Genomic DNA, 13,885 nt, shown 5'->3' with positions numbered 1-13,885 from the left:
ATCCGTAGAGATAAATAATACGTGGAACGAAATAGGAAACAATAGCCCTTTGATTGTGATTGATCAAACGGAGTGACAGATGCATTTTCTTTGCCTATCTTCTAACCACAATCCAAGGTATCTTTGTCATAAGTGAGTCGACTAAAGACATTATAAATCTTATCAGTGCAATAAAGCAAATAAACTGCTTTTAAATGAAAATGAGGGCACAGTTGACAATGGCAGGGTTTTACGAGAAGGTTGTTTGTATGATGGAATTGCGTTTGCGATACGCTATGATTAACTTCGCGCCGTCACTGCCTGTCGCGGGCGTCCCTCGGGCGCGAATCCAATTTAGCAACTTGTACCTGTTATTGTGTCACCGTTCCCGCAAGTCGCAATATTACAAGCGAAATGTCGATAATTGTGTGCTCTTGTTGTGAACATATTTAATTGGATGCATTAAAAATTGGTATACAGATAGACGATTGATATTAGTAAAACATACTGGTAGGTACGTATGATCCTGTCACATCATATCGTTAGTAGTAGTCGTAAAGTAAATAGGAGTGTACAGCCAGTAGCCAGTGATCTCACAGGACTTTCAATTTTTTTATTTTAAAGTAATATGTAAGTACTAACGTATTGGCAGGGAAAATTATAATTTCCGCATTGAATAAACTAAATATGTGTTTTATTACAATTTAATTTATTACAGTTTTATTACAGTGTAATACCTACTTGACCAATTTGACTTAGGGTCCTTCAAGAAAAGAGCGTACAGTTTTTAAAAGGCCGGCAACGCACTTGCGAGCCTTCTGGCAATGTGTGTCCATGAGCGGCGGTAGCACTTAACAGGTGAGCCTCCTGCCCTTTAGCCTCCTATAACATAAAAAAAACAACAAGTTCTCTGAGTAGGCAATATTTTTAAAACATTTATGCATACTGTCAACTAATGGGATTGCTATCTCACTTATCAATAAGCTACATATAACGTATTAATTATTTAATCAGTATAAATATACTTTTAAGTCAGTTATTGAAACTTTTTTAGCGGTGTTGAAAACAAATTTACCGTCACCTTTTTCGGTTAAGCGTCACATTTTCCGGTTACGCACCATCTTTTCTTGTCCTTACCACGCTAGATTCGAACAGAATAGAAGCCATTAATAACAAAAATATATAAAAACGATGACAATGATAGTAATAATTCTATTACAATTAATGAAATTCTGTAATAATCTTAGTAGTAATAAGGTAAAATGAAAAAAGTGTATTATTTGTATTCATGTCTATGATAATAATAGCCTTTTGTTAAACTTTATCTAATATAACTTTATTTAACCAATTTCTGTAAAGTTGCATATAGTAGATCATTTTTCGAAATATATTCATGTCATGTCAGTCATGTTATTTTATGTTAATTCTACGTAAATGAAATACACAAACATAGTATTTTTGTTTTACCTATTTTCATGTAATGAACCTTTCAATTACTCGGAAAGGACAAGGGTTGACATCTCATATTTTTGCCAATAACGAATATATTTTGTTACAGATATTATCAATTGTATTTTAATGAACTGTGGTTTTATATCAAATATAAAAGAAGTTTAGCGATTTAATAATACATTTTGTATAATATATTGGAAAACTTTATTAGGTTAGTATATAAATGTTTATTCATTAAAAGTACATATGCATTGCAATGTGTACGATTTGGGAACCCTTTTAGGTAAAAAATACCTGTGTCAAGGTTCCCAGCTCTTCCATAACAAACTTAATTATACATTTCTTAAAAAAATATATATAAATCAAACCCATCGTTTATTGTACTTATTTTTGTTTTTTTAACTGTTTTCAACACGCGTGAGTGCATGAGTGCATATAAAAAGTTATAATACAATTTTTGATTACATTTCAATATTAGCAAGTTTATTTGTATCTATTTTACGTTTAGAGTAGAGCCTAGTATGGCAATTAATTTTTGTAAATAAATAAACTATAGTTTTTATTACTATTTTCATTATTCTACTACATTAAATTTATTTTTATATAATTGCAATTATAAATTCATCAAAATCAAACGCTAAAATCAAAATAAGAATGTTTTACCTTTTACCATTGATATTTACAGTGTCTGTAATTATTAAATTCGTTTGAAGTTAGCTTTTAGCCAAAACCAATTTTCTATACAAATTATCGTAAATGATTGACAGTTTATATTATACAAGTGCAAGGAAATACTAATTCGGTACACGATGTATTGAAAACGCGTTCGATATAGAATTGTTTAGTGTAACGAATTTGATATTTTAAAATTATTTCAACGATTTCAATTAGTCTCTGCTCCAAAACATAATTTAAAATTACGATCTCGCGTAACTTTAAACTCTTAAGTAATGTAAAACAAACTTAATTTACTAAAAAGGATATTTAACATAAGAAAATTTTCAATAACACTATTACACTCTATTAGCCTTGAAGAAGAGAAGCTTATTTAAGTTGAAGAAGAAATCAGTCGAAGGTCTGATTAAAAATTGACGGCGTCTGTCAGACACCGCAGGACATAATGTGGCAATTAAATCCAAGGTAATGAACGGCAGTGTCTAAACGATAGTACAATGCGAGTGACACACTAAAAACTGATATAGGTCTTATAATCGTATTCATAATTCTTTCTCGTTCCTAGGCTAAATTAAAGAAGAATTTTTTATTAATAACTCAAATTAGGGAGATTACAAACAGTAATAAATATTTATTGATGCTAAATGTGTCAATATTCCCGTTAATTATGTTGTTATTTTTATGCACTACTTTAATGTTTAGTAAAACAGTGTTGGCCTAGTGGCCTCAGCATCCCTTGGGTAGAATGCCTGGCGAACCCCGAGGGCCCATCTTAAGGGCGTGTGAAGGGTTGAGGTGTTTTTAGTGGGTCGGGTCTCGGTACCCCTCTGAGTAGCAGAGGGATTTGAATGTAGACCCAGCCCCACAGTCCCCGCGTCATGCTCGATATCCTTATAAGCTAGATGTATGTAAAGAAGTATGTCCAGATCATATGCACAAATCCCAGCACCAACTATACTTCGTCGTTTTTGTTCGAGACGAGTATTGCAGATGCGGATAGAGGAATCCGGAAAGATTTAAAGCGAGATAAGACGCAAGGCTTAAGACCGAGCCTGATGGAAGATCACTGTGGATCTGTCGCATCTATGAGACATAGGACATTGTGACTGGCACCATACGCCATAGAAACAATAAAGCAATACTATATATTTTTCGGAGATTTAACATATTTCTTAAAACTAGGGAATTAAAAAGTTTGTTTACATAGTGTTTTAAACAGAATTATTTGAAATGGAAACCAAGTTTTCGACAATTCATTACACTCCTTAAGAGCTTCAAATGAGCGCTGTATTTGATTAAAATTTCCGAAGCGTGAAGTTAGCTTTAGAAGCCTCCAGCCGCGATTACGCATTCAGAATATTCTTGTATTTTATTGTGGGGTGTATAATTAAAGATCTCAGCTTGTTAATATTAGGTTAATGGGAATAAAAATCTTGGAATTTCCGATTTAATTTGTAATATTTATTCTTTAGATAGTTCGTTTTCTTTTAAAAGTAATACTCAGTTTATTTCTGTACCAGGATCTGTTTCAAATATTATATTTTCGGGGGAAACTGCTAGTTGGAGTGACTACTACGTAGTAACGAGTATCTTCAAGTGTTATATATTTTAAACTGTATCGAACAAAAGCTACAAAAAAAGACAATGCGCTACAACTTTTTAGGTCTAGGCCTTAGATTTGTGTATCGGTTTCACGATTATTTGTTAATCTAATAGGCAAGTAGGTGATCAGCCTTCTGTGCTTGACGCACGCCGTCGACTTTTTTAGGCAAGGTTACCTTACGATGTTTTCCTCCACCGTTCAAGCGAATGTGAAATACGCAGATATAAAGTCCATTGGCGCACAGGTGGGTATCGAACCTAGGACCTCAGGGATGAGAGACGCACGCTAAAGCCAAGCCAAGCTTTTTTAACATCAGGACATGATTTTACGCATTTCCCTATGGTATTTTACTCCAGCAGGGATTATTTGGGAATCAGACTTAATAAACCCTACCCACTAAAACATCGATGCCTTCAGCTCGCCAAAGGGCGTTTTTACTTAACTCATCCCTCCATTCTTGCAAAATTAAGCGGCGGTAATCCTCCTGGGTCACACCACCACTCCTGGCTTCAACTCTTCTCTAAAAAATGTCTCCCAAAGCCAAACTTTCCAAGTGCCAAGATGGAGTGGCGGCTATGACACATGCTGCATCACAGGATACTGTACGGTATGCCCTCGCAATTCTAATGGCAACTTTACGCTGTGACCGCATCAGTATAGCTTTGTTGTAAAATGTCAACTTATCCGCCCATATCGGACACCCATAAAGAGCCTTCATACGTACTACACCAGCATAAAGGAGCCTGCAGCCCTCGCCTGGCCCACCGATATTTGGCATTATACGACCCAAAGCCATTGCAGTTGAATCAAGCTTGGGTGCCAGGGCTGCAAATTGAGCTTTGAATGAACCAACCCAAGGTATTTTAAAGTCGATTTTACTGCCATGTGAACACCATCCACAATTATTTCAGCGCCTCTAGGTGGTGACATCACTTCCGAGCTTTCTGGTACTGTGTTAGTTGCTACTCCTTACAAACGTGTAAAACAAAAAACTTGGCGATTAAAAAGAGTGACGGAGAGTCTATTGCTAGTTCTTCTTTTCCGTTCTACGCCATTGATTTGAGAACTGGCAGTAAATGTAAAATTAGAAGCATTTAATGTATATTTCTTTTTTTGAAGTTCATAAGAGTACATTTCGTTACCTATATGAAAAAATGATTTTTGACTTTGAGAACATGCCGAAAATAAATCTACGACATACGTACACAGTTAAACAATTATCTAAGGATGGAAATAATACTGTTTCTATAATCGATGAAGCGTTAAGAGATTAAGCAGATTTTGCTTAATCAAAGAGAGAGTTTAATTGTAGAGTTCTAAACTAACAACCGATATACGCAGCCTATAAAGCCTTCAGTGGGAAGTGATTATTAATGTTTTGAAATTTTCATTTTCCAAATAAATGTTATGAACTTTAAAAGTAATTTAAAGTAAAATACGTCAAACTTTTTATATAATATAATTTGCAATATTGTAGAATATATAATACTATTGATTTCTGCTTGATCATTGTATCTAAATCGAGAAAAATTTCAGTTATTAATGAGATAATAATGATTATTATACAAAACTGGAGAGATATTTGACCGGCATCTTGAACACAAATACTTAAAAGAAATAATAAAATTTAAAATCCAATAAAGATCTACAAAGTATTATTTTTTTTAAGTTATAAACATATAAAATATAACTTATAATATCCTTTAATGTAATATAAACCACTTATAGTGATAAATTCGATATTAATTTCATATACAGTCGTTCCCTATGATGTTTTTCCTAAGACGTCGGCTTATCTTTTAATATGATTGATGACTGCTTTCCCAGACTGTATCAATAGGAAATTATTTTTGTTTGCAAATATCCTTACGTGTACATTATTTTTCTTTAGATCTGTGTGACAGAAAAATACATTTATTAGTTTTTGTTAGAACCTGATGTCAGTGGCTCGACTTTATACCCTCAAGAAAAAGGTAATACGTCACCATATTTTGTTAAGTAATTTCTTGTAGAACTGTGGTGTGGTGGTTCGATGTAGAAGTACTGTATCTCTAAGTACTTTGGTTGGTACATTGGTCATGGTTGAGGTGTGCATGGCAGCCTGTTTTTGGAAAATGGTGTCTATAGAAGTATTAAATTTTTGAATGTATGTACTTATATCTATTAATCCTGTTGCACCTATAACTATTAGTAAGACACTCGTTTGGAAGATGTGATATCTCATAAGTTTTTCTATTTCTTTGGCTCCTATTTTCTATAAAGTAGATTTAGTTATTTATTTAATCAATGTAATTTAAATTTGCTATATTATACGTTAGACTGTCATCCCTGATGTAGTACGTTCGATATCCGGCTGTGCACCAATGGACTTTCTTTATATGTGCTCATTTAACATTCGCTCGAACGGTGAAGGAAAACATATTGAAACCGGCTTGCCTTAGACCCATAAAGTCGTCGGTGTGTGTTAGGCACAGAAGGCTAATCACTTACTTACCTAATAGATTTACAAATGATCACGAAACAGATACAGAAAACTGAGGCCACCTAATAAGGTTGTGGCGCCATGCATTTTTGTTTATATTGTGCGTGATAGTAATATGCTTATAGTTGTGGTTGGGTTAGGTCATTATAATATTATCTTACATCTACGCTAGCTACTTTAAAAAACATTAAAATTTTAAGTTTGTTATAAAACAGAGAATTTTTGTAAATAATTAAAGATTAAAGAAGCGTTAACTATGTTTGCAATCACACTTGAAGCCAAAATGAGCCCTTTAGTTGTTCCCACACTCATAAATTGTAATATCACATTCTCGTTTCTGACAATGTGCAATAGGTCGACTAGACTTATATTCTTAATAGGTAAAAGAAGTGTCACTTAGATTTAAGAACCCTTAATTGAACCCAGTAAGTTTTTTGTTAGCATCGCAAACACACTACACTATTCCTAATTTTTTGTTAGCTCTAAAGCTAAATAGGCTCGTTTTGTAAATGATTTTTGACTGAGTTTCATTTAATCATTAATTAACATAATTAAAACATCCCTTCAACGACCGCCTCCGAACTTAATTAGGGTTTAAATATTTTTTTAGATCTTTATAATACTCTTGAACAGCGACTTAAAAAAATCCTTTTAAAAGCCGACAACCCACTTGAAGGCGTCCCGTAGTCCAGGTGCAGTGTGTTAAGAAATTTATATATTTCTCAGTGACAGCTCTTTGTCATCCTTTAAAAAATCTAACATCTGCTTTAATAAAAGTACGTAATTTTTCTATTGAAAGAAATGTGAATTTGAATCTTAGTATGTTGCATTGTACCTCAAAAACAAACTGATTGTATTTATATTGTATATAAGATTAGAATCTGTATTGTCAGGTTTGTAGTTATAAAAATTCATTATGAATTTAAAATTAAACGTGAATTTGCATAGTAAAAGCATTTTTAAATGTGTTTACATATAAATAAATAAAACACGAGTTTACTTTCAACAAATTTTATTTTCTTTCCCTTAATTATAAATATTTACAATCTTAAATACTTGAAAATATATTTCTTTAAAAGTAATACAACAAAGGAAATATACTTTTTATATTGTCATAAATACATAATTTTTATCGCCTTTCCCAAAGTCCGCGGATAAAGAATTTTATTTAGCAAAGTGGATTTCCGCGGGCGTAATCCGTTTTAAGAAACAAATTTGTATGACAAAACGTAATTGACCCATGACAGGGCAGTATACCTTCTTTATGTCTACAGTTACTATGGCACAAACAATAATATCGGATAGTTTAAAGATTTAAATACATTTTTGTATGTATATAAATCTACGTTCGTGTTGTCAGAAACTTATATTAATAAGGAAAAAGTAGAAAGTTTGTGAATGACAATCGTCGACGACTAATAACTTTCCGATAGGCTTGATCAGTTGGCGTTGCGTAGCGATGTGGGTTATATCTGCATCTTATACCGCATTGAAAGCGTTCAGAGGAGTTGTTCAGATTAATATATGCAGCTGTGTTTCATCATCGCACGTCGAGGATACGAAATTCCACTCGTATTACCCGGTCGTCCGTCGTTCCACAGCTTTGACGCACACCATCATTATGTGGAACCAGCTGCCCACTGAACAATTTGCAAACCAATTCGTCTTAGTGTGTAAAACTTCTCAAGGCAGGCAACGCCTTTGCGATCCCTCTGGCATTAAATAAAAATAACAATAATACAGAAATTCTCTTGCAAGGTTTAAAAACAATAGTAGACACTAGTAGGTATTTCAAGATAGGATTACCTCCGCCTTTTGATTTGAATACTTTAAATGAACTTTTCATACAAATTATACATTGGCAGTACGCATATCTCTATGGAAAAATTAAATCGCGAACCATATTACTAATTTAAATTCTATATAATATTTTGGTTTAAGCATATACTAGCATTTGTTTATTTACATTCATATACATATTCCGATGTACATTAAAATATTCTACATAATTAATAAACAAATATCTAAGTCAACATCTAAACATAACCTCAAAATTAATACTAAAAGTCAGTCTTTAATATTACTTTTCTAACCGATATTTAAATAGATATTTTATAATTAATTGTATGGTTAGTCAGTAAATTATTATAAGATATATTGGATCTACTTAATCTAGGCCTAAATAGTGGGTTGGAATTAGAATCGAGACATGGTGTATCAGCAGTGAAATCAGCAAGATACTCTCTAAAAAATAATCAATAAAAATTATTTTAAACAAATTACAATGAAATACAGCCTCCAAGCGTTGAACGTCGCCTCGGTTCAACTTAAAACTTGTTAATTCTTTAATTTTTTTTAGATAACACTTTGATAATCCTACGTCTCGCACAATTCCTAGTCTTTCGAAACAAAATTAGAGAATATTATATTTGAAATTACTCTTTGGAAACACCACTAAAAGGCCATTATTTAATATTTCATAATCATTATTAGATAAAGATGATGTTATTGGAATTACTAAAGACCAATAAGTTTTATCGACTATGTTAACTTGTGAACAAAATTGAAGGATAAATGTAAAACAAAAGCGCGTTTCGTTTGATTGTGATTGGGCAAACGGGAAAACGGAGCAATGTGATTGGTTGATTGCTATTAATTTCACATTTTTCTCTTTTTTTATTTCATAAAAACATCAATTATAATTCTTGTTAAAGCGCTTTAAGTCCTTAATTGAGATATGTATAACAAAAAACATTTGACGTTATATCCAAATAAAAATCGAAAAGTTTATAATTTGGCCATTTGGTACTATTTCTAATTTAAATGATCTCCACGTTAGATATGTATAATTTTACATGAAGATTAAAGAACCTTACCTAACTACCGAGTGTTGTATAGCAAAATCAGTATCGATAAGAGAACAATGGTCGAGATTGATGACTCTGTAACAAAGGAGTTTTTATTAAAAATAGTTCTTATTGCGTAGTTAAAACTATGGTTCATCCAGGCATTCAGTGAAACAATAAAAAGCTGTCCATAGACTGTGGTAGTAGTACAGACTACGCGTAGTGTTTAAAAGATTTGGTATAAGAAATTTATTCTTATACCGGATTTAAATTGTTAATTATAAATTGGCAGAATAATATACCTATATATAACCTATTCACGTAGGTTTCTCACTTGAGAGGACGTTTTTCGTGAAATTGTCAAAACATCAATTAACAATTACAAAACACTTTGGAAAGTTTAAAAAACATTACCAAGACTTCGAAGCCGAACAAATTGAGAACAGTGTGTTTCAAGCCTATTTATTTCAAACGTAAAATGCAATACAATAGTGTAATAATATATTATGTTTGACGTTAACCCATTTATTTATCTATATAAATCGCAAAATATGTTGCTAAGCTCAAAACTCGACAACTAAAAGAGACGGTTGAACCATTTCAAAATTTTTTTTTTAATTTTGAACAAGCAGAAATTTGATTCAAACTCTGAGGGTTTCTATGGAAAGGAAAATTGCAAAAATTACACGGTTTTTTTTTAAATTGTGAACGCTAACAGTCTCTATGGGATAACATATCAGTATGTTCCATATATTGTTATGTATCTGTTAAAAAAATACGTTAAGTAAAAAAATCATATTAAGGCGGAACGAAGTTCACTGTGACAGGTGGTGATTAACAATCACGACTATATGTAAAGCCAAAATCGATTTCAATGAGTAATCGTTTGAATTGACTTGATAATGAATAGCGGGCCGGTATTGGCACTCCGAAAAGCAGGAAAAACTACTGAAATGAAATTATCTAAGTAGTTATTTTAAAAACCGTAGCGTTGAAATCGGAAACAGGACTCACATAGTAACACTACACATTATAAACTTGATAAACGTTTTACGCTCTCACCTATAGCATTATTCCGAACGCCCAACACAGACGCAACTTCTGGCTGTTCCATATCGAAGATGAGTTCCGCCCTCGCCGCATACAGGTTGTATATACTCGCTATACACGTCAGTCGAAGGCTGCCACCTTCGAAGGCTGCATGTCGAACGACGAACAAAACTTCCCCAACAGACGGCATTCTGTTATCCGGGCCTGACCTATCAAACTTGGTCTCCTTGGGAGGCCTTCGAATTTCCTCTTTATGTAAGTTTATGTACGATTCATCTAAATATTGTACGTTCTCGTCGTTTATGTTAAAATCTTCGTCTGGGAGTTGAGTTGTTGTTGTCTCAGCCTTTGTCGGTGGGTCCCATTTGAACCATTCTGGTAGTTCGTGGACGAAGAATTCCATGTCGATCTGATAAGGAAATAAAACAGTTATCAAAACACGAAGGTTCTAAAGTTTTCAAAGATTTGTTAAAAAGTATTTTTTTATTACATTAATTAAAATGAATAAAATATTAACATTAAGTTTCTTGTGCGATTTGTATAGGCATATTTAATAATTATTTTACAAGTATGAAACAATTTGTCACCAAGTACGAGTTAATCGTCAGGAAACGTTACTGTTTTATCTATATTCCTTTGTGAACAAAGCTATGGTCGCCTCCCAACCTACCGGAATATTTTAACCAAGAATCGAACCCTACTTACAGCCTTGAAATACGTCTTTAAAGGAGCAAATGTATAACATTATTTTTATTCGATGTTTTGAGTGCTCTTCGGAGTAATCCAATTTAAATTAAATATAATACGCAGTAGTATTTGATAAGCGTCTTAGACGACTTTATTAAAGTGAGGACTGGATAATTTATTACCTTTTTTCCGCCTTATATTGAGACGTTTATTTCGAGATTGCTAATAGACATTAGATAACGCTCCTAAAAGCTAATGTGGGGGGGGGCTGCTTCATGATTAATGTTTTTAAGGCACAAAAACCATAGTGCCGTCAAAGTGAAATAGGTTCAATGATATAAAGGAAGATGTGCCTTTTGTAAGGTTCGGTTTTCAATTTTATAGCGAATAAAATGCAACAATACGCTTGGAATGACAATATTTCAATGTATGTTTTACGGTATAAAAACATGGAGGAATGTTCTTTCCTGAGTTATTTATGTATAATTAATTGCTATACAATCTGTTTACAAAAATGTTTACACTTAATAGATACCTAAAGTTATAAGGTCACGTTAATATGCTCCTTGGTAGGTATCCTTCAACTGTTTCCGCTGCTTCCTATTAAACGCGATTCTGTTCCAATATGGCTTCGGCGTAGAACTAATTTCGTCTCAGCATGTTATCGATAGTAATATTGACAACATTCGAGCATAAGTCAGCGAATAAGCGTGCGTATATACACTCTCAAGTCGCGCGTTCTAACCTTGACTGAACACGAATAGAATTACGTTCTGCGCAAATAATGCTTGCTCAAAACAATACAGTCTCAATGAAAATCAGCGGCTAAAGATCCAAAAAGTGGGGGTTTCAATAATATTATAATTAATAAAATTGGAAACGAGTGGTTTTAGAATTCATATGCACAAATTACGTGACAATTAACATTAACATTTGTGAATATGGCGCATGTTTGTGAGTCTGTTACCGTCAATGTTAATTAGCCACAAAAAATACACGTGACATGCGAGCGACCGCAACACATAGCTAAAATACAAGGCTTTGTTAGTACCAAAATATATAAACAGAATTTGTATGAACACACAATTATTATATTGTATTTATTTGTTCTACTACATTGGAAGGTAAATTTGTCGAATCCAATTTTTTTCTATCGGTCTTTACGACTTGTATGTAACCCAAATAATATTAAAGAGGCGCATCGATTTGGACCCCTTAATAATTTAAAAATCAGATAATATTACGAGCGTTATGTAAATGTATTGTCTCAGTTCCCAGTAAAATACATTATGTTAGGTTAGGTTAGATTTTTTGATCTTTTTAATTCTAGATAGTGTTTGTTTGAAGTTAGGTTAAAGCCAAAAATGTATACCTTCATTTAAGTTTTAATTAATTTCTATGGGGTTAAAGAGCACACGCCACATTACTGCACGGTGCACCTTTGCCGCGTGATAAAATAATGTAGAAATATTTTTTGAGCTGTGGTTCGACAAATTTACCCATTTGAATATTAAAGTTTTAATGAATATACACGCGAATTGATTAATCCAGTTGACCAATATTGGTCGAACCGTCGAGTAAATAACATAATAAATCGCGATTTAAAAAAAACAATGTGCCTACATGATTAATACAAATGTATTGATGTTTTAATATAGATTAGTATTGTACCAACATTTATATTAAATAGTCGTGTCTTGAACAGCCTTTCATTACAATACTCAGTACCTTATACTGAAATTCAACCAATGTATTAATGTATAACCTTATGACATAGTACTCATAACGCTGACAGAAGTTCGACAGAGCAGCGCCGGCCGTATACCGACTTAATCTTTAAATTTAGCCTCTGAAAGCATCCATTTCTTAGATAATTTTATATAGACAATTATTAGATTGATCAGTTTCCTTACAATATTTACCTCAGCAAGTGTACATTGCGCAGAAGAAAACTCTAAAATAACTTTAATAAAAGGAATATTTTTATTTTTTGATAAACTTACGTTCAATTCAAAGTTACGACTTATCATGAGACTCCCATATGTCGAATGCATATTGGATACTTAACGCCAAGTCTGAACTCTAAATCTTACCCTTACCTCTCGCCCATTCAGTGCGAACGTCAAGTTAGCGGGTGGATGCGCTGGTGGTGACGCACAGGTGGCACGCAACGTTGATCCCACGCCGTACCACGACCGGTCCGACACCAGTTTGGGACCCCATTCTGGGGTCTCTGTAAACATTTGCATATTTAATACCAATGAACATGTCATTTTACATTATATTGTCTACGGCTTGCAAAGTAAACACGCTTTCGTAGTTAACTTACTAAACAATAGATTCTAATATAAATCACGCGATTTGTAGCGTTTTAAATTTTCAATGCCCTATACAATCAAACCCTCTAATCATAGCCTCATGTTGTCACTATTAAGTGCCACTGGGATAAAGGCGTCCAATACAAAAACAAGTCATACCATAAACTGTATAGAAATGCCTAGAATATAAAACCGATTTTATAAATACAGAATATTATTAGAACTCCATACGATAGTAATTATATATTCCAGAAGCTTGACAATGTTATCCATTATTGATTTGCTGGCTTTTTTAGATTTCAGCTGATACCTATAGCTCCGTCGTATATATAGAACAATGAAGCGGAGATATAGAACAATAGACTGGAGGCAGTTTATTGATTAATAAATTTTATTAAAATAATAGCATTAGTATATTATATAAATCGTATTAACGATGTCTCGATACAGTGATTATGGTTAGCTAGACAGCTGCTCGGCCGTTATTTCGAATTTAATATTTACGTCGCTATTGAATTAAAAACTTATATAAAATGCCTAATTCAACGAGACATTGTGAAAAAACTGATGACTTAATAATATATTTAAACAAAGCGTTTTAACTAAAGTACTCATCCGTATCTAGTCAGAAAGAGACAAAACACTACTATAACTACAGTACATTAATTACTTTTTCGATATAACTGTTTCTCTTAATCATATTTATCTAATGACAGATAATGCGCCAGTGTATCCTATACCATATTCCAGCAGACTAATTATAATTATTATGTAATAAATTCGTAATAATAAT

General features: G+C 32.9%; 1 protein-coding gene across 1 annotated transcript in view; it reads right to left on the bottom strand.

Moving 5' to 3' along the window:
• Window positions 1–7,323: 7,323 nt before the first annotated feature.
• Window positions 7,324–13,885, bottom strand: part of LOC123707741 — a 51,984-nt gene continuing 45,422 nt past the window's right edge. Inside the window, exons 5-7 of the mRNA XM_045658061.1 lie at window positions 12,874–13,007; window positions 10,100–10,496; window positions 7,324–9,133 (exon numbers count right to left, since the gene is read on the bottom strand). Coding sequence (XP_045514017.1) covers window positions 9,072–9,133; window positions 10,100–10,496; window positions 12,874–13,007 — 593 coding nt within the window. The 3' untranslated portion in view covers window positions 7,324–9,071. The remainder of the gene's footprint in view (window positions 9,134–10,099; window positions 10,497–12,873; window positions 13,008–13,885) is intronic.

Source organism: Pieris brassicae, chromosome 3 (assembly GCF_905147105.1).
Source record: "Pieris brassicae chromosome 3, ilPieBrab1.1, whole genome shotgun sequence".
Classification (NCBI taxonomy): Eukaryota; Metazoa; Arthropoda; class Insecta; order Lepidoptera; family Pieridae; genus Pieris; species Pieris brassicae.
Note: the sequence above shows the minus strand (reverse complement) of the source record. Positions and strands in the feature narration are given on the sequence as shown.